Source organism: Emiliania huxleyi (assembly GCF_000372725.1).
Source record: "Emiliania huxleyi CCMP1516 chromosome Unknown EMIHUscaffold_162, whole genome shotgun sequence".
Classification (NCBI taxonomy): domain Eukaryota; phylum Haptophyta; order Isochrysidales; family Noelaerhabdaceae; genus Emiliania; species Emiliania huxleyi.
The window spans coordinates 55,522-82,495 of NW_005200960.1; the positions used below are offsets into that span (position 1 = coordinate 55,522).

Below are 26,974 nucleotides of genomic sequence, written 5' to 3' on the forward strand. Positions count from 1 at the left end.
CGAACGGCGTGTCCGGTAGGACAAGAGCAGCATGTTGATGTTGCTAGTGATGCTGATGCTGATGCTGCTGGTGGTGCTGGTGACGATGACGATGATGACGATGATGACGATGACGATGATGACGATGATGACGATGGTGATGATCATCATCGCGGCGACGTGCCGGATCGCGTCGCGGTACATGCTCTCGGCGCCTCCGACGACCGCTCCGCCACGACGGGGGGGGTGTGTGTTTGTGCTGTCGGTGGAGAGGTGTATGCTACGAGTGGAGGGGCGCAGGCGCTCACGAGCAGCGTCGATGCACCTGCGAGGGAAGGATCGGGGGAAGATATCCCGGGTAATCTCCCTCGCTGATTGCAAGAGTGCTCTCTCTGATTGCAGCACTCGCCGGGCCATCAAGAGTGCTCTCTCTGCTCGAGAGCGTCTTCGGAAGAGAAAGGGGGGCTCGGGGGGAAGGGGGGTCAAGAGGGCCGCACCTACTCACAGCGGACGCAGCTTGAGGCCCAGCACGCAAGAGGCCGCGGCGATCCCCTTCGCCCACGTTGTTTTGGATCTGCGAGCGCGCGGGCGACGGCTCGCGAGCGTCAGAGCCAAAATGGGATGCGCATGGTGCGGGCTCGTGCGGGGCAAGGGTGGAGAAGGGGCCGCAGTGGGCGCGTCTCGCGGCTCCACGATAGCAACGGCCGCAGCAGCGAGCGAAACCGGTGCGAGGCTAGGAGGAGCAGGGGGTCGGGGAGCCGGCGAGCGTGCATCGTATGGCGGGAGCGGTGCGGGAGCGGCGGGTTTCGCGAGCAGCAGGCGTCGCGGGGGTACTGGGCGTGCAGCTCGCGGCGCCCATTGGTTGCGTGGTGCGGCGGGTCGAGGCGAGAGGGAGCGGAAAAACCTGGACTCACGAACGCAAAAACCTGAGCGCGAGGGGGGTTCGTTGATTGCAGCTCTGACAGATACTGATTTGCGCCTACCCGGGTATTGCATTACTCTCTCGAGGTCTAGCTGATCTTTTCCATCAACCCCCGACGGCGAGTGAATGTGTCGCTCGTGCGTGTCGTCATCATCTGTCTAGCGTCCACCCATACCGCGTTGGTGTCCAGTCCGAGCCTGGCTGTTCTTCACCTTTCTACCTACCTACCTACTGAATGTGTGTGTATGTGTGTGTGACGGCGAAGGGGCAGGGGCAGCAGCATTCCTGAGATTGCAGATTGCGTGTCGTCGATGTTTGTGTTTCGGTCACGGACCTAAGTGCCTCGCCTTCCTCGCAGGAGTAGCATAGGCGGCTCCGGTGGCCTTGTTATGAGAAGACAGTGGCCAGGGGCGGGGCTTGCATTTTTGCCGTCGCCAGTCGCCCCCCCCAAACGCTACAGCGGGGGCGGCGGCGGCGGCGGGGGCGGCGGGGCGGCGGCGGCGGCGCGACGGGGTGGGTAGGGGGGTGGGGAGCCGCTGCCGTGTGCGCTGCGCGTGCGCGCACCGCACACCATACGGCGGGAAACAGACGGCGAAGGGGGGCGCGGCGGCAGCGGCGCAGCGCGCGCGCGGCGCGCGCGACCGGGCGTTACCGCCCCGTGGGTGCCCACTGTCTCCGCTCCCTCCCGCTTGGGCCGCCGTCGCGTCCCTCGTTCGTCCCACTGGCTGTTGGCCTGTCCCCTCGTTACCTCTGTTATCCCTCCTCCTCCGCGACTCCCTCAAGGCTGGCCGGGCCTCCTTCCACCCAGCGAAGAGCTTCCTCAGCCACTCAATCGTCAATGTGTTCCTCTCTCTTCATTATGCGCGCAGTAGCCTCATCGTTGAGCTGGATCCACCTCTGCACCGCTCCCGTCGCCGCCTCGGCCACGACTTGCAAGTTCCTCGTAACCCCGGCGCCAAGGTCCCTCCGACTCTTCTCCGAGAGATCATCTACCAGCGCCGGCAACACCCCCCCGACGGCTGGGGCTAGTGCATCGTACCCGTCCTCATCCAGCACCCTATAGCGTGAGCCCTTCAGCGCAGCGACATGCGCTATCCTCAGCGTCTTCAGTGTATCCTTGGAGTCGGGTGCCGCCTGGGCTACTTTGCTGATCGCCGTCCCCGTCTGCGCTCGCGCTACTCTGAGGAACCATCTGGCCTGCTCCCTATTCCCCAGGCAGGCGCCGCTAAGCAAGTGCGCCATTGTCGCCCTAGGCGGGTTCTCATCTTCCTCGGTCCATTGCTGCGCGGCTTTCCGCACGATCGGACACAGCGGGTCTCGCTTTAGCCTCTCGAGCCGTTCTGAGGCGCTTAGCTCCTTCTCCGCATCGGCCTCCACCTCGTCATCGAACACCTCCTGTACCGTATTTGTGAATCTCTCCTCCACCTCCCGATCCATGAATGTGCTCACCCCCCGCTCCCGAAACTCGCGAGGCCCTCCCACACCACCCACTCCTCCAAAGAATTCCACCGCCACCGCCCTGTGGTCGTCACCGCACACCCCCGGCATTGTGCTCGTGCGCCCCATACATGACGCGAGCCCAGATGTGACCACCCAATTGTCAATCTGCGTCCCTGCTCGGTAGGTGGCTTCGTCCGCCATGGTCAGCAGCTCTCTGCCTCCATCCCCCAGCATCTGCTGGAACAGCCTGTCCGCCAGGGTCGCCCTCTGTGCGCCCCTTTCCCTCAGCGCCTCCTCCGTCTCTGCGTTGAAGTCCCCCCCGATCATGTATTCTCCTCTCGTGGCATCTAGCGCCTCTGTTAGCTTCTCCCACGTCGGTCTCACCACCGTCGCCGTCCTCTGTCTCACCGGCATGTAGACCCCGAACTGCGTCCACTTCCTGCAGCTGGCCACTTCCTCTACCTCGACGCTCACTATTCTCCCCTCCTCAACTTCGGTCGCCACCGCTCTCCCTTCGGTGTCCCTGTTCTCTACTCGGATGTGGGTGGGGTCCCACACGATCAGGACCCCGGTATGCATCTCCCCCGAGATGTGGTCGCACCACCCTGGCGTGCCGCACCCGTCCAGCCCTCTGGTCTGAAGCAGGGCCACGGTCTCTTCCAGCTCTTGCCTAGTCTGTTTGGTGTCTGCGAGGGTGGCGATGGTCACACACCCCTGCTTGATGATCCCTATCACATCTTCTAGCTTCTCTGTCGTGTCATTCCCTGTATCTCTCACCCGACTCGCGCCCCCTGTCCCCCCTCTCAGCTCCTCGATCTCCTCCATCGTCTCACCCCGCCTTTCCAGGTGCAGCCCGCAAACGTTGAGCGTGATCGCCGATATTCGCGAGTGCTGGATTTCTTTTGTGCGGTTCTCCAACTACGTCACGTGGAATTCTAATCCCAAATGCGTTTTGGCAGCGTGCGCTTCACAGCCTCACGAGATAAACCCTAATCTGAATCTGTCACAGAGTGACAGAGACACAGTCTTCTGTGTGCAGTCGTCACACACACGACAACAAGAGAGTCACTCTTCTCTCTCACACACGACAAGAAGAAATTCACGAGACACGTGCTGCCGAAAAAGAGAAATAAGCAGCGCCAAATGCAAATGTTTTCTCTCTCCGTCACCTCCTAATATGCGTCAACATGATCTCAGCATGAGGGCTGCGGCCGAAGCTGCTCCGACGAGTGGCAACGCGTCAAGCTCTCGCTCGGCGCGGTCCTCACCTCCCTGCGCAGCGGCGCCTCGGACCACTCGTGCTCGAGGTGGTCGTGCCTCAGCTGGTACGCCCTCCTCCAGGCGTCCCTCCACGCGTCGTCGACGGCGGAGAGGAAGGAGTCGAGCGTGCTGTGGTCGGACGGGTGCAGCGGCTCCGAGGTGGCGCGGTACAGCCGACTCGAGAAGGAGACGCGCCCTCTCCGCTCGTCCATGATCTTCTCCTTCCCCACAGTGATGACGACCAGCGCCGCGTCGCCAGACTCGTACACATTCTTGAGCCCGCCCACGCGGAGCGGCACCGGCTCGTCCGCGTTGGCGTCAAAGGCGCGCCGCGTCCCCTCCGGGTAGAGCAGGTACCGCTTGTGACTCCGGCAGCGCCGCGCGAGGTCCTCGCGCGCCGTCTTTGCCCAGCACGGCGTGTCGCTCCTCGAGATGGCGAGCACGCGGCCGGCGCAAACGCCGAGCAGGCCGCTCAGCATTGTGGCGGCGATGGCGGCGGTGCGCGCGATGACCACCGCGTGGGCCTGCGCCGGATCGACCGCGAAGTCGCCCCACGAGCGGTGGTTCATCAGGACAGCGCCTCTAAAGTGCAGCACCCCCGGGAGCAGCAGCCGCGGAGGCGCGTCGGCGGCGTCGTAGATGCGGACGCCGTGCACGTGGCAGAAGGCGTGGGCGCACAGGCCCCACGGATCGCTGAGCCAGGGAGGGATCGCCTCGCTGGCGCCGGCAGCCAATGCGGCAGAGGCGAGAGGCCGCAGCAGCAGCCAAATGGCGGTGCACACCAGCGGCGCCGGCAGTCCCCACCAGAGCGACGCGAGGGCGAGCGCCGCCCACCCGAGGAGCGCGGTGAGCCGTTGCAGGGCGGCGGCGCAGCACGCGTACATGGCAGCGCCGGGCCAGGCGATCGATTCTGTCGTCCAAGAAATCTAAATCTGCGCGTCTGGTGTCCCCTAGCCAGGCCTCACGCGCTGGCCGCGACCGCGACCGCTCGAGCCCGAACTGCCCGTCAGACATGTCGGAATTGTCGGAGAATAGCGACTAGCACACCTCTGAGTCCCAGAAACCCGAGGAGTCATACAGTCCACCTGTGAGCTGTGTGCTGTGTGATGCACGCCCTGCGAGCGGGGCGGGGTGCGCACTGTCCCTCTGTGTTCGTGTGCGTCGCCCATCTCTCCCTGGAGATGACTGCTCTATTTATTTATTTATTATTAGGAGAGATAGGAAGAGGCGGACGCCCAAGGGTGGGCGACGGCTAGCGCACCACACCCCTCTCCTTAAAATCCCTGTGTGGTGGCGGCGTGCCGTCCTCCCATCCCTCCCTTGGGTTGTCCGTTTTCTTTCTTTATTATTAGCTCCGAGTAGAGGGGGCGCTCCGCAGCTAGGGGAAACGCAAAGCGCAGACCAACCCTCGGAGAATCGTGTTTACTTTAAGGCCCCTTCCCTGCGAACGCGCACCCCCGGGGCTAGGGCTCTCTAGCCCGTAACCCGAGGATGCCAATCATCCGGCCCGCCGGGTGCGCTTCTTAGCTCCCCGGCCCTGGATGTGCGGTTGATGACTGCACTCCAAGTGCTCCAAGCGGGCGTGTCCAAGTGCTCCAAGCAAGATCCAAGTGCTCGTGGGAAGGCAGCTTCGATTTGCCATCCAGACATGGGTACGAAACAACGACAAGACAGGCACGAGCAGAGGGAGAACCGTCCCCGTCAAAGTCTAACGAAGTCCGCCCGTCGAGACGGAGATCGAGTGAGTCCGTGGCGTCTTCGCCCTTGATTGACCTCCACGATCCTCGATCGTGGAAGGCGCCCGTACGTTTGGGATAGCGTGTCGGGCTTCACAAAAGGGCTGACGCGACCAGTCGAGCCGCTGCCACGTGCAAGCCCCACCCGGCTGGCGGGTGGACCTGGGGGCGTGCCTGCTTGCTCTAGACTACCACCACTGCAGGACCCAAAAAAAGAATACTGCGGCGACGCCGTCTTCGGGGGCGGGCCCACTCTAAAAGAAAGAAAGAAAGAAAGAAAACAGACAAACCCAGACGAGGGATGGGGGAGGAGGACAGGGTCCCCACCTGCACGAGCAGGATTTTGGAAGGACGATCAGGGGGACAGGTGGGGCTCTCCTGCTCCTGACAAGGGACACGACAGGCTCGCAGCGCGGTGCGCGGTGGGCTCCCAACTCCACTGGCGGTCTCATCTCAGTCTAGTGACCTGCCTCCAGCTTCCCGCTGGCAGTCTCTCACTACCACAGGCACACTGACACAGGGGTGGCAGGGGCGGCGGCAGGAGTCACCCACATTACTATGCGGGCCTCACTAGAGGTGCGTCCTGTGTCGTGTCCTCGTCCTTGATGTCTTGGGGGAAGGGGAATGGGCTGTGTGTCTGTGCATGCATGTGTGTGTGTGTGTGTGTGTGTGTGTGTGTGTGCGTGCGTGTGCGTGTGCTGTGCGACCCGCCCTGAACGACCACAATGGCGAGCGCGCCCGAGCACCGAAGCGCCGCGAGCGCCGGCGAGCACCGCCGCCCCGCGCCTTGGCGTGGAGCGGTAAGTACATGAGGCAGCGCCCAGCATGCTCTATCATGCGTCGCACCCGCAGTGGCCGAGCCGACCGCCGCTCGAACTGGCGCCGAGTGGCTCCCAGATCGAGCGCGGCAGGCTCAGTCGCACCCTCGCGGAGCGAGCGCCAGTCGAGCCGTCGCCGTTCGCCGCAGCCGTCAGCCGTCAGCCGGCAGCAGCCGGCCGCCGGCAGCCGGCAGCCGGCGGCCGGGAGCCGGCAGCCGGCAGTCGCCGTCGCTGCCGCCGCCGCAGCAGCAGCGAGCGAGCTCCTGCGTCGCGTTTTGCCGACGCAGTGTGGACGCGCGCCGCCCAGCGGCGAGCGAGCGTGCTCGGAGCTGGGTCGGCGCGCGCGCGGGCGGACGGCGCCTGTAAACAGACAGCCGTCACAGCCCACTCGTTCAAAACCAACCTCACTTGGAGCACTCTCACTTGGAGCACTCACAGCTGTTGTTCTCGCTCGCCTGGCCGCATGCAGCTCGCCGATGACTTTGCGGACGACGCCGCGCTTGCCGCAGCTCTGCCGTCGGACCTGGACGCCGCCCTCCTTCTGCTGGCGAGCCGCTGCCCTCAGGCGGCGCGGCTGTGCGGCGGCGCTGTGGAAGTGGCGACGCTCGCGCAGGTCTACTCGCTCGTGAGCGACCGGACTGCGGTGGATCGTGGCGTGGAGCGGCAGCGCACCGAGGGCTCGCTCCTCGTGCTGCAGCTCCCCGCTGCGATGCGCGACGAGAGCCTCCTCGTGCGGACGCGGCAGGTCGAGGCGGCGCTCCGCACAGAGGCGGAGGCGGCCGAGTCGACCGAGTCGGCTGAGGCAGCCGAGGCTGCGTGGGCGCTCCGCGTGGGAGTGAGGCTCGTGCAGGGCTGCCCGCGCCCGCGCGTCGACGAGGGGCGCGTCATCGACGCCGCCTCCGCCGCCCCGCCGCCGCCGCCGAGGGGCGTGACGGGTGGCGGCGGCGCCGCCGCAGCGCAGGCCGCCGCCGCGATCCTCGTGCGGCGCGGCTGGCTGGTTCCGCTGCGCTCGATGGCGGTCGCGGGCCCGGGCGAGGCTCCTGCCGTCGAGGGCACCGCGTGGCTCTGGTCGCTGCCGCGGTGCGGGCTACTCGTCAAGGCCCTGCTGCAGAGCCGCTCGGACGTGCTGCGCTGCCTCGACCGGCAGCGCTTCGGCCGCGCGCAGCAGCACGTGGTGGAGCGGGCGGCCGCCTCCGGCCTCTCCCGCGGGCATCTCTCGCTGCAGTACGTGCTGCAGGACATGGAGGGGCGAGGCCTCCTCTCCGTGGACAGGGCGGCGCCCGCTGGCACGTCGCTGCTGCTGTCGCCCGCCGGCGTGGAGGCGGCAGGCGCGCTGAAGAGGAAGCGCAAGCGATGAGTGCCTGTCAGCACGCCGTGTCTCGGCGCGTGCCCGCGGGGCCGCAGTGGGGTCTGCGTCTGCTCTGGGTGATTGTGTACGGCTTTATGTATATGTGGTATGTGTGATGGTGACATGGTGTGTGGCACATGGGGATTGGGGTGCCTGGGCGCCCGTCCGCCTTCGAGCGCGTGCGCTCTCCTCGCACCTCGGCTCCTTGATGTCAAACATCAATTAATTTTTATTTTTAGATTTTACAAAATGCGTATCGCGAGCGCCTGTCGGGCTGTGCACGCATCTCGACACATTCTCGAGTCGTGACTCGAGCATGATCTCGAGAGCCGCGCACACACTCTAGACAACATTGGGTCATTGCGCGGGCGTAAACTTACGCGACTGGTGCGAGAGAGGCGAACCCGCGAGAGCGTACGGCCGATACAGAATATGTGTGCCCTATGGTAGACGGAGCGCGGAGATGCCATCTCCTAGGTCGGGTCTGAAACCGGTCTGGCGCGCTGGTCCTCCCTCCCGTCATCGCTGATCTCTAAGAGTGTGTGAGCGTGCGTCTAGTTGTTGTTCTGCTTCGCGAGCCAGTTGCCGATGCCGCCGCCGAGGTCTCCGCCGCCGTCGGAAGTTGTGATGTCGGCCGACTGCCACTCCTTCTCCTTCCGCTCGTACGAAGTGAGGTCCTTGGAGCGCTCGTCGCGCGCGGCCTGCTGCTGCCGCTGGATCTTCTGCCCCTTGCACGCAGCGTTCCACTGCTGCAGCACCTGCTGCTGCGGCGCGGAGAAGTTTTGGCGCCGCTCGACCGCCGCCTTGACGAGGAGGTCGACCTGCGCGAGAGGGGAGGAGTCCAAGCTGGTGAGGCGGGGGAGGGGAGGGGGAGGGAGGGGGGCAGCCGCGGGCGAAGCCACCGAGCTGCGCGCCCACGCGTGCTTGTGCTGCTCGAAGGCCTACCGAGATATGGGGAGATATTGGGAGATATGAGATTGTGCTGCTCGAAGGCCTACCGAGATATGGGGAGATATTGGGAGATATGAGATTGTGGCTCGAAGGCCTACCGAGCCCAACGGCGCGAGTCAGCGCGCCGCGCCCCTCGGGAGGCGTCCCTCTCTCTCGGGCCGCGCGCCGCGTCGACGCAGTCGAATATGGCGTCGATCCAGCGGCCTCTCTCCGCCTCGGGCAAGTGGACGGCGCCTGCGACCGCCGGCGAGGGCGGCGTGGCGAGAGGGCGGCGTGGTGGCGGCGAGGGCGGCGTGGCGGCGGGAGGGCGGTGGGAGGGTGTGGCGCCGGTGTTGGCGAGGCATGCGGCGTGGCGGGTGCGAGGGGTGGCCCACCGGCAGGCTCGAGGGCTGGGTAGAAGCACGGCAGCTGCTCGAGCTTTGCGATCACCTTGCGGACCGAGCCGGCGAACTGGAAGGTGTCGTCGGTGCAGAGGTCGATCTGCACGAGCACGCGCAGCCGCCACACGTCGATCATCGCCCGCTCCTGCGGCGCGGCACAGGGTCGGGCACAAGGGATTTGGGTTTGGGGGCCCCAGACCCCCCCCCCGGGCCTTCACCCCCCCCCCCCCCCGCCATTTACGGCCCCCGCCCTCACCCCCGTCCCCTAGCACGGCCCGCCTCTGCCCCAAAGAGCGACTCCTTGAGGGAGGCGGACAGGTAGAGCCTGCGGTACGCGACGCGCAGCTCGCGAGCGCGGCAGGCCCGCGGAGTGGACACGCCCGCCGCGAGCACCGAGAAGAAGGCCGACGCGTTCTCCGCGTTGACGCGCCCAGACTCGAGCAGGGAGTAGAGCATCGCAGCCACGCGATTGAACTTCTTGGGCGAGCAAATGTGCTGCGCCAGCCGAGGCGCCGCAGAGGTTATCTCGTCTACACCGTCCGCCGCCGCTCCGCTCGCCGCCGCCGCGTCGGAGGAGGCCGCCGCCGACGGCGCCGGGGCAGCTGCGGCCGGCGCCGGTGACGGGGCGGCCGCCGCCTCCTTTGCGCGCTTGGCGGCCGGGGCCTCCTCGAGGTCCTCCAGATCGCCCGCGCCGCCACTCCACGCGGGAATGGGGCCCCTCTGCCGCGGCACGCCGCCCAGCTTCCCCGTGTCCTTGCCGAGCAGGTCGAGCATGCTCTTGGCTGTGGTTGGCGCTGCGCGCTTGCCGGCTGAAGGCGGCGGGACTGCGGCCGGGTCGACGTTGAACTCGGTGCCGCGACGCCACGAGCCGTCGCCCTTCTTGAGCGCGCGCGGCATCCAGTTGCCCGAGGTCGACATGGAGCCGGCGCACTGCTGCAATGTGCCAGAAGAAAGAATTTTACAACGATCCCTCGCACAACACTGGGCACGGGACTGGCGCGCACTCAGAACAAAGAAACCGCCGCCCCAGAAGCTGCGCAGTGCCCCCCTCCCTGTCGCGATGCGCTCCCCGCTCCCGTTCCCCTGTGTCCCTGATCGTCCTTACAAGATCCTGCTCGCTCGTGCAGGTGGGGACTTGGGCTCAACCCAGTTTTCCGGAAAACAAAAAGGAAAACAGAGGGTCCCGTGTGTGTGTGTGTGTACACACACACACAGAGGGTCCCCAGGAGCACTTTGCGTTTCCGGAAATTTCCAGGGAAAACATAGGGTGTTTGGTGCTCCATTCTGCGCCGTTTTCTCCAATACTCGTGCCGTTATTAGGCACAAAACCGCCTCTGAAGACACATCTGTAAGCCATACTACGGCTCTACAGAGGGGACGCGTGCTAGCTGATTGGGTGGTAGCCCGAGCTACCCGGCCTCCGGCGTCTACCGGGAGCTCCTCCGGGACCATCGACCTCAGGAGCTCTCCCGCACCGTTTAAGCGTTTAAGACCGTTTGAGGAATCGGCGGCCCAGGCAGCCTTAAAACGGGCCATGGCCCGCTTTAAGCCGTTTAAGCCGAAAGCCGCAGGCCGCGCCCCAAAAGGCCCACCCTTTTAAGCCTAGGGGGCCCCTAAGTCCGGCGTGCCGTTCGTCGAACATCCCTCCCTGGTTGGGTCCCGTCGCAGAATGAGGCCGTTTCCTATGCGAGAGAGACCCCCTGTGCCCTGTCCTGCCTAGCCCGAAGCCCCGTGACCCACTGTCTCGCTCGCCCTAGCAAAATCCTGCACTAGTGGGGTGACGTGTCGGTGTCCCCCCAGGGATCCCCCAGCCCTAGCTTGGGATGCCCGTCTACTTTCTTTTTCAGGCCGACGAACGATCCGCCGCGAACGTGCCTCGCCGCCCCGACCTCCCCTCTCGAAGGCGAGGCACAGCGCCAGGCTAACCTGGGATCCATCGCCGGTGTTTCGCTGGTGGATGGGATCAAGGAACTGGATGGAGTGGCCAGTCTTCGCGGAGTTGGTGGGGGGGAAGAGAGAGAGAGAGAGAGAGAGAGAGAGAGAGAGAGAGAGAGAGAGAGAGAGAGAGAGAGAGAGAGAGAGAGAGAGAGAGAGAGAGAGAGAGAGAGAGAGAGAGAGAGAGAGAGAGAGAGAGAGAGAGAGAGAGAGAGAGAGAGAGAGAGAGAGAGAGAGAGAGAGAGAGAGAGAGAGAGAGAGAGAGCGAGCGAGCGAGCGAGCGAGCGAGCGAGCGAGCGAGTGTGTGTGTTTGCTGGCTGTGGGTGCGGGGTGGGCCAAAATTAAAATGAAACAAAATTGCTGCGATTACGATGCGCGCGGTTGCCCGCCCGTGCAACCATGAACATTCCAAAACCAAGTATTTGCCTTGTCTTGCAAACCAAACTTCGCACACAGAATCGATACCGGTAAAAGTTGTGATGAACGTAATGGGCTGTATTGGCGTCTGAATCCCAAAAGGGCCCGCTGTGCGCCTTTTCCTACCAAAACTGGCGTGCACAACCGACCGCTGTGCTTTTTCGCCAGGGCCCCTGTCCTGATTGACATGACGGTCCCTCCACCGACGCCCCTCGACCTCTCCCGCCTCTCCGCGGGGTCCTCCTCGTCACACTCGTCGCATAGCGGCGATCTCGACCTCGTCCGGTCGACGTCCACCTCGTCCGACTCCGACTTCTGGCTCGCCCACGAGCCTCTCCACCCAGTTGGGCGCGGCCACTTTGGCGACGTCACCCTCGCGCGCGTCCGGGCGACCCGTGCGCTCGTCGCCGTCAAGGCGGTCGGCAAGGCGGCCGCCACCGAGGGGTGCCCATGCCTCGACCTCACCGCCGAGGCGACAGCCCTCACCGAGCTGAGGCACCCAAACATCGTGCGGCTGATCGCCGTCTGGGACTCGCCCGCCACGCTCTTCCTCCTGCTCGAGCACGCCGCCGGCGGCGACCTCCTCGCCCGGATGCGCTCGCTGCCGGGCGGAGTCCTCCCCGTCGGCGAGGCGAGGCACCACTCTGCGGCCGTCTTCCGCGCGATTGCCTTTCTGCACCGGCGCGGCTACATCCACCGCGACGTGAAGCCCGCCAACGTCCTCCTCTCCGCCTGCGGGGAGGCCCGCCTCGCCGACTTTGGGCTCGCCGTCCGCACCGCCGGCCGGCCTCTCACGCAGATAGTCGGCACGCAAGAGTTTTTGGCGCCGGAGATGGTCCTGTGCGGCCAGGGCGAGGCGCAGGGGTACGGCTCCAGCGTGGACGAGTGGGGAGCCGGCCTCCTCCTGTTCGGGGCCCTCTACGGCTTCAACCCCCTCCAGCGGCGCACCGAGGTTGGCACGCTCGCCGCCATCCTGCGCGCCGAGTGGACTCTGCCCACCGAGAGGACAACCTCCCCTGAGCGGCTCGCAGAGTGCCGAGCGGCGGCGCGGCTGATCGGACGGCTGCTCGTCGCCGACCCGGCCCGCCGCTGGACGGCGCGCCGCTGCCTTCTCGACGACGAGTGGCTCACCGGGGCGGACGCGAGCGACAACGGCGAGGCCGAGCTGCGCTGCTCCATCGTCGCGTGCGAGAACAGGCAGAGCGGGAGCAAACGCGCGTCGGTGGCGACGAGTGGCTCACCAGGGCGCCGCTCCAGAGGATGGTCGTGGTTCAGGGCGCCCCCTCCATTCGCCAGTAGCGAGCCGCCATAGGGCAGCTCGAGTGGCGTGTGGCGTATGCCGCGTGCCGTCCCGTCTCCCGACCGCGCGCTCTCACTTTTCCTCGCGAATTTCCTGCTGCGTGCTGGATGTGCGTGAATCATGGCTCAAGCGTGTGTGCGCTCTCTATCTTTTGGACGTGCGTGGCTCTGTACAGGTTGTTGATCACCGCGACCTCCGAGTTTTGCGTGGCAAAAATCCACAACCACATCATGAGACGAGAGAGAATCTCTCAATGCCGAAACGCGAAACCGGCGAAACTCGAATCGCTCGATGCGTGCAACGATCATGCTTCATGGCAACGATGGCGCGTCTCAATTCTCTCATCTCACGCCTCACGGACGCGCACATGGCGCGAGTGCCGAGAGGAAGGCGCGGGGAGGCGGCCCGCAGAGCGCGCAGGGGCGGAGCGGGGCGGCGAAGTGTGCCAACTCTCGGACCCTCAGTGACCGCCGGCACGCAGCGCCCCTCCGACCCCCCCTCCCCCCTCCCCTCCCCTCTGCCCCCGCACGGCTCTGCCAATCACCGGACTCGGCTCCGGTGAACTCCAAACCATATGCTCCCACGTCCGGCTGCTTGGTTGCAAGCTGAGCAAGAGCAAGCCCTCTCTCTCCCTCGAGGCGGAACGGGTTCCCGCGCAGCGCTAGAGTGCGGCCGCCGCAACCTCGAGCCGCTGCGAGACGCTCTCGGTGGCTGGCTCGTGCGCCTGCCGGGGAAGGAGAGAAGGGGGGGGTTGAGGGGGAAGGGGGAGGGGGGGGGGGGGGGCTCGAACCGCACGGCGGGCACCTGCAGGCGCGCGTGCAGCAGGATGTCGGCGGCACGTTCGGCGAGCATGTACGTGGGCGCCTGCGTCTGCCCTCCGATGATGCGAGGCATGGCGGAGGCGTCGGCCACGCGCAAGCCGCCGACGCCGCGCACGCGCAAGTGGGAGTCGAGGACTGCGGCCGGGTCGGACGGGTCGCCCATGCGGCAGGACGAGGTGAGCGCGTTCGCAGAGTGCACCGACGAGCGGATGTACTCGTCGATCTGCTCGTCGGACTGCACCGCCGCGCCGGGGAAGACCTCCTCTCCGCGGTACTCGTCGAAGGCTGCCGCGGCGCAAACCTGCCGGCCGAGCCGGATGCCTGCACGGAGGAGAGGTGGGGCGCGTGTCGTCGACTCCACGGCTCTTGTGCAAGCAGGCTGGGGTGGCGGGGGTGGCGGTGGGGGCCGAGGTGGCGGTGGTGGTGGTGTGTGTGTGGGGGGGGGGGGGGGAGGGGGGCGGTAGGGGTGGTGGCGGTGGGGGAGGTGGCGGTAGGGGAGGGGCGTGCCGTGGCGCAGCGACGCGACGTCCTCCGCTGCGCCCAAGTGGATGCCCTCGATGATCGGCTTGGCGAACGGGTCGGCCGACCTATTCACAGTTAGAGGTGTGAAGAGACGCTGTTCACAGCCTCCTGGCTTGGCGAACGGGTCGGCCGACCGCAGCCGCACGCGCCCCTCGCTCCGCGGGCGGCAAGCGACGACCTGCGTCGAGAAGCCCGGCAGGAAGCGCGCTCTCCTGCCCAGGTCGATCGGCTTAGGGTTAGGGTTAGGGTTAAGGGTTTGGGTTAGGGTTAAGGGTTTAGGGTTAGGTTAGCTCTCCTGCCCAGCTCGATCAGCGTGTTCATCCCGGAGGCGGACGAGGCGCGCGCAGGCACGAAGCGGATCTGGACGTCGGGCTGGTCGAGGTCGGGCGAGGAGCGGACGAAGCCGCCGTGGTCGCACGCGGCGCACGCCAGCGGCCCGCGCCCAAACAGGAGCCAGCGCAGCATCGCGAGCGGGTTGACCAGCGACGCGTAGCCCTTGAGGAGCGCGTCGTCCGTCGCGGCGACCGCTTTCTTGCTCTCGTACGAGACGACCACCGCGGGGTGGTCCTGCAGGCCGGACCCCACCCCAGGCAGGTCCGCCCGCACCGGCACGCCAACCTCGCGCAGGTGCTCCGCCGGGCCGATCCCGGAGAGGAGCAGCAAGTGCGGCGTCTGGACCGCGCCGGCGCAGAGGACGGCCTGTGCCGACGGGAGGCAAGACGTGTCTAGGGACTGTCTAGGAGGTGTCTAGGAAGTGTCTAGGAAGTGTCTAGGAAGTGTCTAGGACGGCCTGTGCCGACGGGAGGCAGGGAAGGGGGAGAGGGGGGGGGGGGGGGGGAAACGGCCTCCGAGGAAGGGTCCATGCTTAGGAGGAGGGGGAGGTGTGAAGGGGAGGTGTGAAGGGGAGGTGTGAAGGGGAGGTGTGAAGGGGAGGTGTGAAGGGAAGGGTCCATGCTGAGGGGGAGGGGGAGGGAGGATGCCCTCTGCCCGCCCCGCCTCTACGACTACTCCTCGCCGCACCTCTCCGCCGCGCGCGAGCCGGACGGAGCACGGCTCGCGCTCGTCGCCTGTGATACATTCAATGTGCCGTGTGAATGTCCACTCTCATCCATTAGACGCAGCACGGCTCGCGCTCGTCGCCGCGTGCAAACTCGACGCCGGAGACCTGCAGCCGGCCCGCGCCGTCGTACGCACTGTCGAGGGCGAGGCGGGTCGCCTGCGCGCCGGTCACCACCACCAGGTTCGCGCGCTCTCTCGCCGCCGCCAGGTAGCCTACAGCAGAGGTAGCCACGCCCCTGCGCCGCCAGCCCCGCCGCCCCCCACGGCCCCGCTCGGTGCTGCGATTAAGCCGCACCGTCGGCAGCGGTGCAGCGGCGGCCGGCCCGCTGGGTCACCTTGTAGCGGCCGTACCCCTCCTGCGGGCTGGACCAGTCGTTGAAGTCTCCGTTCGGCCGGAAGCCCAGCTGCCCCATCGCCCGCAGGAAGGTTGCCGAGAGTTGGTTCTGGTACGGCACCTCCTGCACCGAGACGTGCCCGCCGACGGCGTGGTACTGCGAGGCGCCGTCGCCGTAGTCCTCGACGCGGAGGTAATACGGGAGCACGTCCTTCGCGCCCCACCTGCAGCGAAAGGGGGAGGGGCAGGCCGGTCGCTCGGGCCGAGCAGAGGAGGCGGCGGCGGCGGCGACAGGCGCACCCTCGCGCGCCAGCCTCCTCCCAAGCGTCGTAGTCCGCGGGGCTGCCCCGGTGGTAGAGCATCACGTTTGTGACCGAAGAGCCGCCCAGCGCCTTGCCGCGGCAGAGGTACACCTCCTGCTGGTTCACCGCCGCCTCCGCCTCCACGTGAAAGTCCCAGTCGTACTCGGAACGCAGCAGCTTGGTGAAGGCCCACGGCACCTGCGCACGCTTGTCGCGCGACGCGTCGCCTCCGGCCTCGATCAGCAGCACCCGGTGCGCCGGGTCGGCGCTCAGCCGATTGGCGAGCACGCAGCCCGCGGCGCCGCCTCCAACGATGATGTAGTCAAACTCGCCGTCGATCGCCGGCGAGCCGCCGCCGCGGCCGAGGCTGCCGCCAGTGACGCCGCTGCCGCCGCGAAGGCGCAGCGCGGCGCGCGCGCTGCCACTGCCGAGCCGCGCCTGCGGTGGCGACAGCGCCAGCTGCAAGGCAAAGAGCGCCACCATTAATGGAGGTCGCGGGCGAGCTCCCGCGGAGCTTGGAGTTGCTTGGAAGGAGAAGGAGAAATTGCCGCGCGAAAGAAAGCAAAGCAGTATCAAGCATTAAAAAGGCAAGACGCTCTGCGCCGTGACAACTAATCTGCATAATCTGCATCTCCCGGGATCGAGCTGCCAATGACTCGGGCCGCGTTGCTGCTACTGGCGGCGGCTCCGGCGGCCGCGTTCGCGCCAACTGCCGGCGTTGTCGCCCCGCGGCCGCTGCTGCGCGCTCCGCCGTGCGCGGATGCTGCGGCCGCGGCGCTCGTCCTCCGCGGCGGCGGCATGCCGTCCGCGCTCGCGAAGCTGCCCAAATTGCCAAAGCTTGCCGTGCTTGGGCTGGTCCTCCTCGCCGTCGTCCTCCCGCTGCTGGCGCAGGTGGCGGCGCTCTGGAGGGTCGCCCCCGAGCCCGCGCTCGATGCCGAGGTCTGGCGGAGGGCGCGGCTGCGGGCCGTCGAGGCGGAGGGCTCGATGTCGGCCGCGCAGGCCGAGGCGGCGTCCAAGCTGCTGTCGAACCATGCGGCGGTGCTGCGCGACATGACCAACAAGGCGCCGCGCTCGCAGGCGGAGCTGCCGCGCCTCCCCGCCACCGCGCAGGACCTCGTCGACCGCGCGCTCGCCGAGGTGGTCATCCGGCTGAGCGGCGAGCGGTCGGAGCCGGCGTCGAGCAAGGAGGCAGAGGTGTGGGCGCAGACGGCGCAGCTGCTCGCGGCGCGCATTCAGACCAGCACCGCCGACCTGCAGCACCACCCGCGCTTCAAGGATCGCGCGCCCGACATGAGCGCCGCGGCGGGCGCCGCCATGCGCGAGGTGCTCCGCGGGATGGCATCTTCCGGCACCGCGTGACTCGGCGGCCAAGGAAGCGGACGCGGCCCTGCTAGGCCAGCGTCCGCGATTTTGATTTGTAAAGCCCGCGGGCGGGGGCACGTTGTTGGCCGAGGTCGGGAATCACATGCACATGGCCCGGTTTGCTGCACGCGTCTCGCTGTCGCTCTCTCGTCTCTGTGTGAACCCGCACGGTGGTCGGTGCCGCAACCACGAACCAGTATACCAGAGCGCATTTACCAATGACAGCGATTGTCAGCGATGGCGGCTAGCAACTGTACAGAAACTACGTTCTACGGTCACAGAGCGCCGCAGCAGCGACTAGCGAGCTCCGAGCTCGTGGCAGTGGCACGGCCGCTCTCCTGCATGCTGCGCAACAGTGAACAGAGGGCCGGCGCAGCGGCGAGACGAGCGACAACGAGCTGCTGCGTGCAGATGCAGGAGCTGCAGCGCCGGGTAATCCCCACGCTCTCGGCCGGATTGGCGGCCAAGCGGGCAGTCTGCGCAGGGATGGCACGGCGCGAGCCCGAGACGCTCTCACTTGTCGGCCACCTTTGCCCACGTGTCACGCAACGTCACGACGCGGTTGAAGACGAGCCCGCCCGGGGTCGAGTCGGGGTCGACGGCGAAATAGCCCGTCCGCTCGAACTGCACCTGCTCGCCCGCGCCGTACTCCGCCGCGGCGGGCTCGAGGGCGCACTCGAGCCGCTCGTCGAGCGAGTGAGGGTTGAGGTCGCGCAGAAAGTCGCCGTCCTACAGGACAGCACCGAGAGCCGGTTCCGAGAAGGTCCGATGGAGAGGGCGGGAAGAAGTCGCGCAGACTCTCCTCGTGGCCGGCGCCCGGCTCGGGCGTGGTGAACAGGCGGTCGTACAGCCGGACGGTGGCGCGCGCGGCGTGCGGCTCAGAGACCCAGTGGATGATGCCCTTGACCTTCTCCCCGTCGGGCATCTTGCCCCCCATCGCGGTGCCGGGCACGTGCGAGCAGCGCAGCTCGACCGCCTCGCCGTCCTCCCCGCGCACGATCTGGTCGAGCTCCAGCACGTACCCGAACCGGAGCCGGACCTGCCCACAGCGAGCCCGCGTGCCGAGACGCTCTTCACGGCTGCACGGAGTGGAAGCGGAGGACGTGGAAGCGAGACGTGGAAGCGGAGGGGGGGGGGGGGCTGGGGGGGGGCCTTCGAGCCGACGCCCTTGAAGCGAAAGTACTTTTTGTTTGCGAACTCGTCGAAGTCGGACCGCTCGATGAGCAGCGAGCGCGAGAAGGGAACCTGCCGCATCCCGAGCTCCGGCCGCTTGGGGTGGACCTGTCCATCAACCAGAGGCGGCCAGTTGGTTGTGGCGGTTGGTCTTCGTCTCGAGCTCGAGCCGTGTGGGGGTTAGCACCGCCCCTTCGAGCATCTCCACCTCGCCCTCCGGCCAGCTCGTCACCGTCACGCGCAGCGGGTCGAGCACCTGCCGTGGGGCCCTGGGGCGGGGGGTGTGGGGCGGGGGGTGGGAGGAGGGGCCCATGTGGACAGTCCGGGGAGGATGTGTGTCGGGGGTGTGCTCTCGCACCGCCATCACGCGCGCCGCCTTCGAGTCGAGCGACGCGCGCACGCAATCCTCGAGCACCTGAGTGGGGTAGCGGAACCTTCTCGGAACCTTCTCGGAACCTTCTCGGGACAGTCCGGTCGCGAGGCGCCCTCGAGCAATTGTGCGGGCGGCAAGGGGCGCGGCGTGGTGTCGCTGGAGAGGGGGGGGAGGGGAGGGGAGGGGAAGCGAGGCTGCTGCGCCGAGTAGTCGATGTTGTTGAGCGCCTTGCTCACGCCTGTCCGGTCGACGAACAAGCGGATCGCCTGCGGCGACATGTCCAGGACACGTCCGACGCCTTCGACCTCGGCTCCTCTCGGCTCCTCTCGGCTCCTCTCGGCTCTGCGCGGCCTCAGGAGGAACGCCTCGCCGCCGCAGCCCGACGAGAGTCGGCATGCGAGGGTCGTCCCAGCCAGAGACGTGCCTACGCCAGAGATGCGGGGAGATATCGGGAGATATGGGAGATGCGGGGAGGGTCGTCCCAGCCAGAGACGAGCCTACGTCGGGTGTACGCCACGTCTCGGGCGTATCTCGGGCGTGTGGCGGGTCCTCCGGGCCGGCGACGTGCCCCTCGCGCACGAGCTGGATCAGCTTCCGCTTCGAGAGCACGCAGTACTGCAAGTTGAGCCTGACACAGAGTCATGCTCTCTGCTGCTACGAGGGGGGGGCACGCAGCGGCGCGGCGGCGCTGCTGCCTCGAGAACTCGATCTGGCGCGGGGTGCAGGGCACGCCGGGCGTGTTTGCGACGATCCAGTCGTAGAGAGGTCGGTGCGCCTACTCTCGGCTGGTCTCGGCTGGTCTCGGCTGGTCCCGCAGTTTGCGACGGTCGCTAGCGATGCCTCGAACTCGGTGGTGCAGAGCGAGTGCGTGATGCCTGCAATCAGCCGGTCGCGGTGTCGAGGGGGGAGAGGGGCGGAGGCGTGTGTGTGGCGGCGGGAGGGCGGCGGCGCCTTCCAGCGCATCCGTGAGCGAGTGCGCAAAGTCGTACATCGGGTAGACCTGCGCTCTCGGGGCGGCACGCGTCAGAAGGCGCGGCTACACGCCTCCACCACCGAGACCGCAGCGGCGGAGCCTTCCACTTGTCCCCAGTCTGCGGGTGGGTGGCGGACCTACAGCGGGGATCCGAGAGGGCTCCGACAGGGCCCCGGCTGCAGCCTTCTCCCGCCCGCGCGAGGCGGACCGCTTGATGCGGTAGATGGTCGGGTCGCGCAAGTTCATGTTGGGGCTCGCCATGTCGATCTTGAGCCGCACGACGGCGGCGCCGTCCTCCATCTCCCCCGCCGTCATCGCGCGGAAGAGCGAGACGCTCTCCTCCACCGGCCGATCGCCTGTGGGACACGTCCCGGACGTGTCACGGCACGCGCCCTCGGACCAGCCTCTGCCCCTCGGAAGGTCGCTCGCGGAAGGGCGAGTCGCGGCCGGGCGAGGTGAGCGTGCCGCGGTACTCGCGCATCTGCTCCGCCGACAGCTCGTCCACGTATGCCAGCCCCTCGCGCACCAGCTGCTCCGCGTACGCGTGGAACTGCTCAAAGTAGTCGCTGGCGTGCGTCAGCCGGTCGGCCCAGTCAAAGCCGAGCCAGCGCACGTCCGCGAGAATGGCGTCGACGTACTCGCGCTCCTCCTTCTCCGGGTTGGTGTCGTCGAGCCGCATGTACGTCCGCCCGCCAAACTCCTCGCCCAGGCCAAAGTTGACGCAGATGCTCTTTGCGTGGCCGATGTGGAGGTAGCCGTTTGGCTCGGGCGGGAAGCGCGTCACGATGGAGGAGTGCTTTCCGCTGCCGAGGTCCGCCTTGATGATGTTGCGCACAAAGTTGGTCTGCTCAACCTCGGCAGGCGCGGCGGCGGCGGCGGCCGACATGCCGCAGGCGTCGGCCCGCCGGAGCGGCCGCAACGCGCCTGCTGCAGCGAGGCGGCGCACGCGCGCCCCGCCGGCGAGAGCTCGCATCGCCGGTGCAGCAGCGGAGAGGAGCAGTAGCAGACGCATGCACGCCCTCGTACGCGGCACACAGCCCGCTGTGGGAGGCCGACGGCTCTCCTCAACTAGCTCGCGGGTGGTGTGGGCGCCTGCTGGCGAGCGCGCGCGGGTTTTCTTCTTTCCGCGCTTGGTTTCCTTTTTCTTCCCTCTCCAACAAAGAAAAAGAAAAGAGGCGAAATAAGAAAACGATCGCATGTCTGCGCCTTTGGGGAGCGCGGACGTCGGCGACCGTCGCTGGCAGGCGCGGTGGCGCACCGTGTCCTCCTACTTCTCAGCGCCGTGTCTGCACGTATCGCTCGCGACGGGAGGTGCCGGCGGCGCTGCGATCTTTGCCGTGCGCTTCCTCTCGTCGCGGCAGCTGCCGGCCTCGCTCACCTGGGGCGCCGCCGTCGCCGGGCTGCTGGCGGGCACAAACTGGGCTGTCTGCCGCCGCGCCATGTACGTCATGCTCAAAGAGAAATCAGCGGCGCAACCCCTCGGTGCGAGCGGAATGTCTGAGGAGGACGCGGCGGCCCTTCGGGCAGCACTAGGAAGATAGGAAAGAGAGTACAAAGTGCGCGTGGGAGTGGTGCCTCGAGGAGCATTACGTGGACTGTTTCTATTTACAAATAACAAATCGCGGCGAGGATGCCCCGGCATCGCAGGCTAGTATTGCCTATTGGCTCTAGAGAGACACTCAGAGCGGAGCGCGTGGTAGACAGAAGACACACACCGCGGCCGACACACACCGCGGAGTTCGCAGTTCCGCTCTACCTCTCTGCGCATCATCGCGGGGCGCGCGCTCCCTCGTGCGCGCGCGTTACGCCGCCGCTCCTCACCTCCCCTGCGTCGCCGCACCCGCCAGCGCCGCCTTCGCCAGCTGCTGGCGCGCGCGGATCTCGTCGTGGTTTTTCGTCGGCTCCCAGTGCGGGTCGTGGAAGTTCTTGCTCTTGGCGATGGTCTTGTTCTTGCCCTTGAAGGACTGCCACGAGGTGCGCCGCCCCTCGCCCTGCTGCTCCATCGCCGACTTCTTCTCCTGCCGCTTGAACATCTTGAGCTTCTTCTTCTTCTTCTCAATCACCTCCGCCGTGTCGTCGGGAAGAATCTCGAGCGACTTGGGGACGGCGGGCTTGCTGCTCTCCTGCGCCGCCTCCGCCGCCTTGCGCTCCGCCGTCGCGCCCAGCCGCAGCCGCACCAGGTCGAGCTCCACCTCCGCGTTCTCCCCCTCGCCGCGGAACCGCACCAGCGCCGACCCCGAGCGAACCTCGACGATCGTCCCCTCGTACCAGCGGCCATCGCTGGCGTGGATTGCGGAGCACTCGCTGCCGGCCGCCCAGGCGGACGTGTCTGGCCGCTGGTACGGGCGCACCTCGTTGAAGTCCACCTGCGCTGTGTTGCCGAAGCCGAGGTACGTCACAAAGTAGCCGTCCTCAGCGAGGGCGACAATCTTGGCGTTGTACCACTGCCCGTCCTGCTCGTAGATGGCCTGGCACTTCTCGCCGACCGAGTAGGTCCGCAGCTCCTGCGCCACCTTTGACGAGCCCGCCGCCGCCGTCTCCTTGACCTGCTCCAGCTCGCTCGTCAGCGATATCACCTCGACGAGGTCGGCGCGCAGCTTGATCCACTCGGCGTTGTCCGGGTCCGCCGAGATGGCCGCCTCCACCTGCGCGAGTTGGGAGCGGTACTCCGCCAGCTTGTCCGACATCACCTACCCGGAACGCCTCGCCTCTCCTGCGCGTTTGCTGGGTTCACGCCCTTCCGTGAGTCTGTCAGTAAGCGCGGGTTAGCGCGGGTTAGTGCTCACTAACCCGGCACGGGTCAGCACGGGTCAGAATGGGTTACCATAACCCGGCACTAACCCGGCACTAACCCGGCACTAACCCGTGCGGCTGGGGGGCATACGTCAGCATGGGTCTGCGCCAGGTTAGTTAGGTAGGGGTGGGTTAGGGCCGGGTTAGTGCAGCGCACCCCGGGTTAGAGCTGGTTGGCGAGATGAAACGGCTGCGGCGGGCACCCGAGCCGACCTCCGCGATGGAGCCTTGGCTGCAGAAGGCCGTGGATGCCAAGCTGCTCATTGTGTCATTGTACATTGAGAAGAACACCCGCGTGCGCAGTTCGGACGGGTCCAAGGCGGTCGCTCGTGCTGGAAGTGGACCGTGTACGTCGACTAGAGCCGCGTCCCTCCTCACTGCTCCGTGCGCGCCTGACGCCCAGTCGACACACCTCCCGGTGCGCCCATGGCCTCCACTGCCATGGCAGTGCGGGCTGCAGGGGGCCCGGCCCTCAACGTGTGCCAGTGATGGCCCTAGGGAGGAGGAGTGCGCTGAGGGCGGTACATTATAGATCCTGTGGCATGAGATTGTCCCGCTCGCCATGCGCCCGCGGCTGTGGTGTGGCGAGTGAGTGAACGCACGAGACTCGAGAGACGCGAGGTCGGCGCCGCTCTCGTCCAGACACTAAACGGGCTTTTGAAGCTGCAGGGCGAGTCGCGGATGGTCTTCAAGGATATTGAGCGCGGCTCGGTCCTCCTGACGGTGGACAGCTCCGTTGACGTGACTATCGACCCGTCGAGTCTTCTCCCGTTCGAGCACGACGGGATGGCCTTCACTTTGCAGGAGGTGCGGCGCGCGGGGTGGGAGGCGCTTGTGAGCGGCTCGGACGTGGCGTTCGCCCGGCTTAGCGCGTGCTCCGAGGCGCTGCAGATGCGGGTTGGGCTTCCTGAGCTACAGTCGCTTCCTGTCCCGGTGGCGGCGGCGGAGTCGGAGGCGACGGAGGAGTACGACCTCCTCGGCGGTGTGCTGAGCACCGACCTGTTGAGAGATCTTGACAGAGTGCTGAGCGTGCCGGCACCCGAAGCCCTGTCTCACTCTGCATACACGACGCCACCGCCACCGAGGGAGGTTGCAGGGGAAGGGATCGTTCAGTCCACGCCTCACAAGTTGACCATTGAGGAAATGCAAGACGGCTTGGAGTTCCTTACTCTTCGCAGTGCTGGCGGGTCTAGCAGCCGTGCGGCTGCTCAGCACACCTCCCCCTCTAGCAGATCCTCCGAGGAAGATGGCTTGACGCCGGATCTGCTGACGGATTTGGACACGACTCTTGCTGCTCGCCGGACCATTTTGGCCCCTGCGGCTGCTCAGCACACCTCCCCCTCTAGCAGATCTACCGAGGAAGAGGACTGTCTGACCTACAGATGAGCGCATCACACTGTGCGTTATGTATTACATTTGTCGGTTCTGTCGATGTTATTCTTTGAAGGATGGCAGTAAGAGAAGACGTGTCTGTCGAGATTATCACACTTTTGTTTATTGGGGCACACATACATGGAAAGAGCGCGCGAGAGAGATAGAGAGGCCGCAAACAATTGCGTTTCTTTTTTTCCCCGCTCCCACCTTGGTTGCCGCGCGTTTGTGCAGGCGCTGCAGCACCGCGGCGCCGCAGCACCGCTGCGCCCCGCTGCCGCTACACGCTGGCCAACAACACCGCTGCGCGGCGCCGCTACTAGCCGACAACACCCAGCGGGTCGCTTGTACATGGCGTCTCCAATCTGCTCGGTGAGCTCGAGCTCCGAACGGCCCAAAGGCAGTGCGGTCGTCGACCTCCGAAGGGCCCCCGGCCGCGGCGTGGTGCGGCGGCGTCACAAATCCGACGGCAGAGCACCGGGACGCGGTCGGGCGATCTGAGGTCCAACTAGGCGTATGGATTGCCCACCCAGGGCTATCACCTGGACCCATCAACAGGCGCCTGCGGCGCCGTGGTCAGGAGGTGTTGTTCACACTAGGTCTAGCAGGTCCTTTCGCCTGCGGAGGGACGCTCAACCGCTCCACGCCACGCCGCTTGCGGCGGTCCTCTTCCCAGCTCCGCTGAGGGCCCGAGCGTTATTTCAAAGCACAAAGGCGGGTGCTGTCGACTAAGGGACAATCTTGTCTGTCGGCAGCCGAACTTGTGATGGGACACCCTCGGAATCCAACTGCGTACTACTTGGCTAGCACGCTATTGGCATGCCGGCGGCTAAGGCCGAAATCGGTTCACACCTGCTCTTGCAGGTGTGAACACAAAGGATTCACTCTTACACTTACCTGTGAAGTGTGAACAGCGGATTTTGAATATCGGTGTCGAAACACCGCTCTGACAGCGCTGAGCTACGCTTTTCGACCTCCGAAGGGCCCCCGGCCGCGGCGTGGTGCGGCGGCGTCACTGACAAGCTGCCGAGCCCAAATCACTGTGAGAGTCGTGATTTCTTGTTGGTTTTATAAAATCTCTCTCTCAAATCCGACGGCAGAGCACGGGACGCGGTCGGGCGATCTGAGGTCCAACTAGGCGTATGGATTGCCCACCCAGGGCTATCACCTGGACCCATCAACAGGCGCCTGCGGCGCCGTGGTCAGGAGGTGTTGTTCACACCTGCCCAACCATTCATGCAACCACGCACCCTGAGCTGAAACGCATTTTCTCCGCGATATCAGTCCCTGCCCGGGAAGCAGCCGGAACCCTGACTGCTCATGCTCCGCTTTTCTTCGGTGAGCCCCGCCCAGCTCTTCCAACACTGCCCGCGAGACGTCCGAGCAGCCGTCCCTCCCCCGCGCGCGCACACCCCAAGCGGTCTCCGCCGCCGGCTCGCAGGTTGCGCGCGCCGCGCCCGCGCTTTTCCGCGCCGCGCGCCCGCCTGCGCGCGCGATGGCCGGGGGTGGCAAGCCGCTGGTGGTGCCCGAGTCTCCGTTTGACGGGCCGGCGGAGGGCAGCTTGGCGCGCTCCGAGCCGATTGTGGAGATGGGCGTGAGGTACGAGGCAGGCAGCCCCTCGCCGATGGAGAGTATCCTCAGCCAGGAGCCGATCGTCGTCGATGGGCTCCTGGCGGTGACGGGCGGCGGGGCGCTCGGCTTCCCCAAGCAGTTTATCAAGCTCAAGCCCGACGACCCGACTCCAGTGGCGTGCACCTACTCGGGGCTGCGCTTTGTGAGCAAGCAGGCACCTGCGGCCGGCGCCAGCCCACCTCCTCCCCCGCACAATCTGAGCGTACGCCGCGCCCCCCCCAGGCGCTCAAGAAGGCAGGCAAGTTGTGACTGACAGTCTAGTGCTAGATGTTCGATTCGAACTCCGATTCGTCGCGGTAGCCACCTCTCGGCAGGGCAAGCGGCGCGGCCTCTCCCGTGTTTTCATGATTATGTGACGTTCATCGGTGCGTTTCACGCGTGTCTCGTGAATAAAACGTCAAAGTGCGCCGCCGCCGGCGGTGTGAGCGGGGCTCGCCGCCCCGCCCCCCGGCCCCGCGTGACGGCGCTCGTCTGTCATGCTCGATGTGGTCGATGGCGTCCCACAACTCACGACAGCGGAGCTTGCACACCTGTCACCTCACTCTCACATGTCATGTTTAAGTTCAACAGTTCAAGATTCAAGTTACCTCCGCATTTGATGACTGTGATCTGAGCGGCTCTCCCACGCCGGTCGCCGCGCCGGCGGCCGCCCACCGGGGGCGTCCCCGCCTCTGCCTCGTCGTCGCCACTCTCACACACACGCCTCCAGCGGATCGATCGCCGAGACGCGCCAATCCGTCGGGAGCGCCTCCACCTTGCCACGAGCCGGGCCGGCTGCCGCCGCCTCCTCTGCAGCGGCATCCGCCAGATCGGACGAGGCCGCCGAAGGGGCCCATATTGTTGGTCCTGCAGGCATCCATGCGCCGCCGGTGGCCTCGGGCGGCGACTGCACCTCGCCTTCAAACACCCAGGTGCTCTGCTGCGGCCCGTTCTTCGAGTCTGTCGAGAAGCAAACGTGCATCTCTGCGCGACCATCGTACGGCTCAGCCAAGAGGGCGCGGCGCAGCCGGCATGAGACAACCCGCGCCTCACTCTCAGCGCGGTGCGATGCGCGATCACCATCCAGCGCCAAACGCATCGCTGCGAGACACGCCGGCGCGAGGAGCGGGGCCAGCGCTTCCCAGTCGCGAGAGCGCAGTGCTGCTGTCGTTATGCAGTAGGCGTGCTGGGCGCCTCGCAAGAATTCTTCCGGATCAAGGCCGGCAAGGAGGCGTAGTGATGCCTACAGATGGCCGTAACTTTTCCTCCATCCTCCTTTCCTCTGTCCTTATAGCGTGCCGCTAGCTGCTCCTCGCCTTGAGCTCTGCGAGCTCCCAGAGAGAGAGGCTCGGGTCGACGAGGTCACGCTCTGCTGAGACCCAGCTGTCGACCGTTTCGGCAGGATTGAGCGGCCGCGATCGAGGAGCGCTTGCCGGCGAAAGTAGGCCCCGTGTTGCTAGCCTTGAATGTCGCAACATCGACGGACGGACGAGTCCTGGAAGTTTCCCCACGCACTTATTTTTTTGTCGCGAGAGCCTCGATCGCCGCGAAGTACGGCTGGTCGAGCTCGCACCCGATTGGCTCCACGGTTCCGCCGCCAGGTGTGGCTTGAGACCCGACGACATCAAGAGGCTACTGCGGGAAGCGGGCGGCTGCCCCGCGCGCGCGCTGCTGCTGCTCGCGCAGTCGACCCCGAACGGGCCCACGGTCCTCATCTGGGGCGGGACTCTCTCCGGCAGCAACCTCGTGGATGGCTTTTCGTGGGCCGACCCAGACGACAACAGCCAGCTGCTC

General features: G+C 66.4%; 10 protein-coding genes across 10 annotated transcripts in view; 3 read left to right on the plus strand and 7 right to left on the minus strand.

The window, feature by feature from the left end:
* The window catches only part of EMIHUDRAFT_230217 (hypothetical protein), a gene marked incomplete at both ends in the record, with an annotated part of 1,725 nt that extends 750 nt beyond the window's left edge, over positions 1-975 (minus strand). Inside the window, one exon of the mRNA XM_005785223.1 lies at positions 943-975. Coding sequence (XP_005785280.1) covers positions 943-975 — 33 coding nt within the window. The remainder of the gene's footprint in view (positions 1-942) is intronic.
* Positions 976-1,729: 754 nt separating this feature from the next.
* On the minus strand, positions 1,730-2,668 carry EMIHUDRAFT_230218 (hypothetical protein; the record flags this gene model as incomplete). The annotated part of the gene is made up of 1 exon (XM_005785224.1): positions 1,730-2,668. The coding sequence occupies one exon, from the start codon at positions 2,666-2,668 to the stop codon at positions 1,730-1,732; it is 939 nt and encodes a 312-aa protein (XP_005785281.1).
* An 866-nt stretch (positions 2,669-3,534) lies between these two features.
* EMIHUDRAFT_230219 (hypothetical protein) lies at positions 3,535-4,615 on the minus strand (the record flags this gene model as incomplete). The annotated part of the gene is made up of 2 exons (XM_005785225.1): positions 3,535-4,511; positions 4,567-4,615. The coding sequence occupies 2 exons, from the start codon at positions 4,613-4,615 to the stop codon at positions 3,535-3,537; spliced, it is 1,026 nt and encodes a 341-aa protein (XP_005785282.1).
* Positions 4,616-7,740: 3,125 nt separating this feature from the next.
* Positions 7,741-9,767, minus strand: EMIHUDRAFT_364188 (hypothetical protein). The gene is made up of 5 exons (XM_005785226.1): positions 9,114-9,767; positions 8,829-8,979; positions 8,621-8,688; positions 8,406-8,444; positions 7,741-8,324 (listed from the first exon to the last, which is right to left on the minus strand). The coding sequence occupies exons 1-5, from the start codon at positions 9,750-9,752 to the stop codon at positions 8,058-8,060; spliced, it is 1,164 nt and encodes a 387-aa protein (XP_005785283.1). The 5' UTR covers positions 9,753-9,767; the 3' UTR covers positions 7,741-8,057.
* Positions 9,768-11,526: 1,759 nt separating this feature from the next.
* EMIHUDRAFT_44102 (hypothetical protein) lies at positions 11,527-12,321 on the plus strand (the record flags this gene model as incomplete). Its single annotated transcript, XM_005785227.1, has 1 exon — positions 11,527-12,321. A coding segment is annotated over one exon (795 nt), but the record flags the coding sequence as incomplete, so codon positions are not given.
* A 387-nt stretch (positions 12,322-12,708) lies between these two features.
* EMIHUDRAFT_441720 (choline dehydrogenase) lies at positions 12,709-16,019 on the minus strand. Its single transcript, XM_005785228.1, has 9 exons — positions 15,523-16,019; positions 15,184-15,446; positions 14,970-15,101; positions 14,850-14,896; positions 14,120-14,528; positions 13,964-14,036; positions 13,815-13,894; positions 13,291-13,628; positions 12,709-13,210 (listed from the first exon to the last, which is right to left on the minus strand). The coding sequence occupies exons 1-9, from the start codon at positions 16,005-16,007 to the stop codon at positions 13,148-13,150; spliced, it is 1,890 nt and encodes a 629-aa protein (XP_005785285.1). The 5' UTR covers positions 16,008-16,019; the 3' UTR covers positions 12,709-13,147.
* A 1,065-nt stretch (positions 16,020-17,084) lies between these two features.
* EMIHUDRAFT_441722 (hypothetical protein) lies at positions 17,085-20,460 on the minus strand. The gene is made up of 14 exons (XM_005785229.1): positions 19,835-20,460; positions 19,614-19,761; positions 19,506-19,542; positions 19,384-19,432; positions 19,273-19,307; positions 19,128-19,207; positions 18,997-19,060; positions 18,784-18,852; positions 18,636-18,698; positions 18,418-18,474; positions 18,247-18,315; positions 18,039-18,167; positions 17,689-17,925; positions 17,085-17,615 (listed from the first exon to the last, which is right to left on the minus strand). The coding sequence occupies exons 1-14, from the start codon at positions 20,415-20,417 to the stop codon at positions 17,400-17,402; spliced, it is 1,836 nt and encodes a 611-aa protein (XP_005785286.1). The 5' UTR covers positions 20,418-20,460; the 3' UTR covers positions 17,085-17,399.
* Positions 20,461-20,601: 141 nt separating this feature from the next.
* Positions 20,602-20,946, plus strand: EMIHUDRAFT_230227 (Hypothetical protein; the record flags this gene model as incomplete). Its single annotated transcript, XM_005785230.1, has 1 exon — positions 20,602-20,946. One exon carries the CDS (start codon positions 20,602-20,604, stop codon positions 20,944-20,946), a length of 345 nt encoding a protein of 114 aa, XP_005785287.1.
* Positions 20,947-20,993: 47 nt separating this feature from the next.
* On the minus strand, positions 20,994-22,116 carry EMIHUDRAFT_364196 (hypothetical protein). The gene has a single exon (XM_005785231.1). It carries the CDS (start codon positions 22,090-22,092, stop codon positions 21,223-21,225), a length of 870 nt encoding a protein of 289 aa, XP_005785288.1. The 5' UTR covers positions 22,093-22,116; the 3' UTR covers positions 20,994-21,222.
* Positions 22,117-24,884: 2,768 nt separating this feature from the next.
* On the plus strand, positions 24,885-25,607 carry EMIHUDRAFT_455925 (hypothetical protein). The gene is made up of 3 exons (XM_005785232.1): positions 24,885-24,907; positions 25,011-25,355; positions 25,424-25,607. The coding sequence occupies exons 1-3, from the start codon at positions 24,890-24,892 to the stop codon at positions 25,448-25,450; spliced, it is 390 nt and encodes a 129-aa protein (XP_005785289.1). The 5' UTR covers positions 24,885-24,889; the 3' UTR covers positions 25,451-25,607.
* The last annotated feature ends 1,367 nt before the right edge of the window (positions 25,608-26,974 follow it).

What these genes read in the sequence shown, in the direction of transcription:
- EMIHUDRAFT_364196 (XM_005785231.1), bottom strand. Translation starts at nt 22,092, where the DNA reads ATGTCGGACAAGCTGGCGGAGTACCGCTCCCAACTCGCGCAGGTGGAG.
- EMIHUDRAFT_441722 (XM_005785229.1), bottom strand. Translation starts at nt 20,417, where the DNA reads ATGCGTCTGCTACTGCTCCTCTCCGCTGCTGCACCGGCGATGCGAGCT. An exon ending in CGGCCGCGACTCGCCCTTCC is followed by an intron (nt 19,762 to 19,834) that starts GCGAGCGACCTT and finishes CGTGTCCCACAG; the next exon opens with GCGATCGGCCGGTGGAGGAG. An exon ending in TCAAGGGCGTCGGCTCGAAG is followed by an intron (nt 17,926 to 18,038) that starts GCCCCCCCCCAG and finishes CGCTGTGGGCAG; the next exon opens with GTCCGGCTCCGGTTCGGGTA.
- EMIHUDRAFT_455925 (XM_005785232.1), top strand. An exon ending in TGCGCTTTGTGAGCAAGCAG is followed by an intron (nt 25,356 to 25,423) that starts GCACCTGCGGCC and finishes CGCCCCCCCCAG; the next exon opens with GCGCTCAAGAAGGCAGGCAA.
- EMIHUDRAFT_441720 (XM_005785228.1), bottom strand. Translation starts at nt 16,007, where the DNA reads ATGGTGGCGCTCTTTGCCTTGCAGCTGGCGCTGTCGCCACCGCAGGCG. An exon ending in GATCGAGCTGGGCAGGAGAG is followed by an intron (nt 14,037 to 14,119) that starts CTAACCTAACCC and finishes TGGGCAGGAGAG; the next exon opens with CGCGCTTCCTGCCGGGCTTC. An exon ending in GAGGGGCGCGTGCGGCTGCG is followed by an intron (nt 13,895 to 13,963) that starts GTCGGCCGACCC and finishes AACTGTGAATAG; the next exon opens with GTCGGCCGACCCGTTCGCCA.
- EMIHUDRAFT_364188 (XM_005785226.1), bottom strand. Translation starts at nt 9,752, where the DNA reads ATGTCGACCTCGGGCAACTGGATGCCGCGCGCGCTCAAGAAGGGCGAC. An exon ending in AGTCGCTCTTTGGGGCAGAG is followed by an intron (nt 8,980 to 9,113) that starts GCGGGCCGTGCT and finishes GCCGCGCCGCAG; the next exon opens with GAGCGGGCGATGATCGACGT. An exon ending in CCCAGCCCTCGAGCCTGCCG is followed by an intron (nt 8,689 to 8,828) that starts GTGGGCCACCCC and finishes CGGCGGTCGCAG; the next exon opens with GCGCCGTCCACTTGCCCGAG.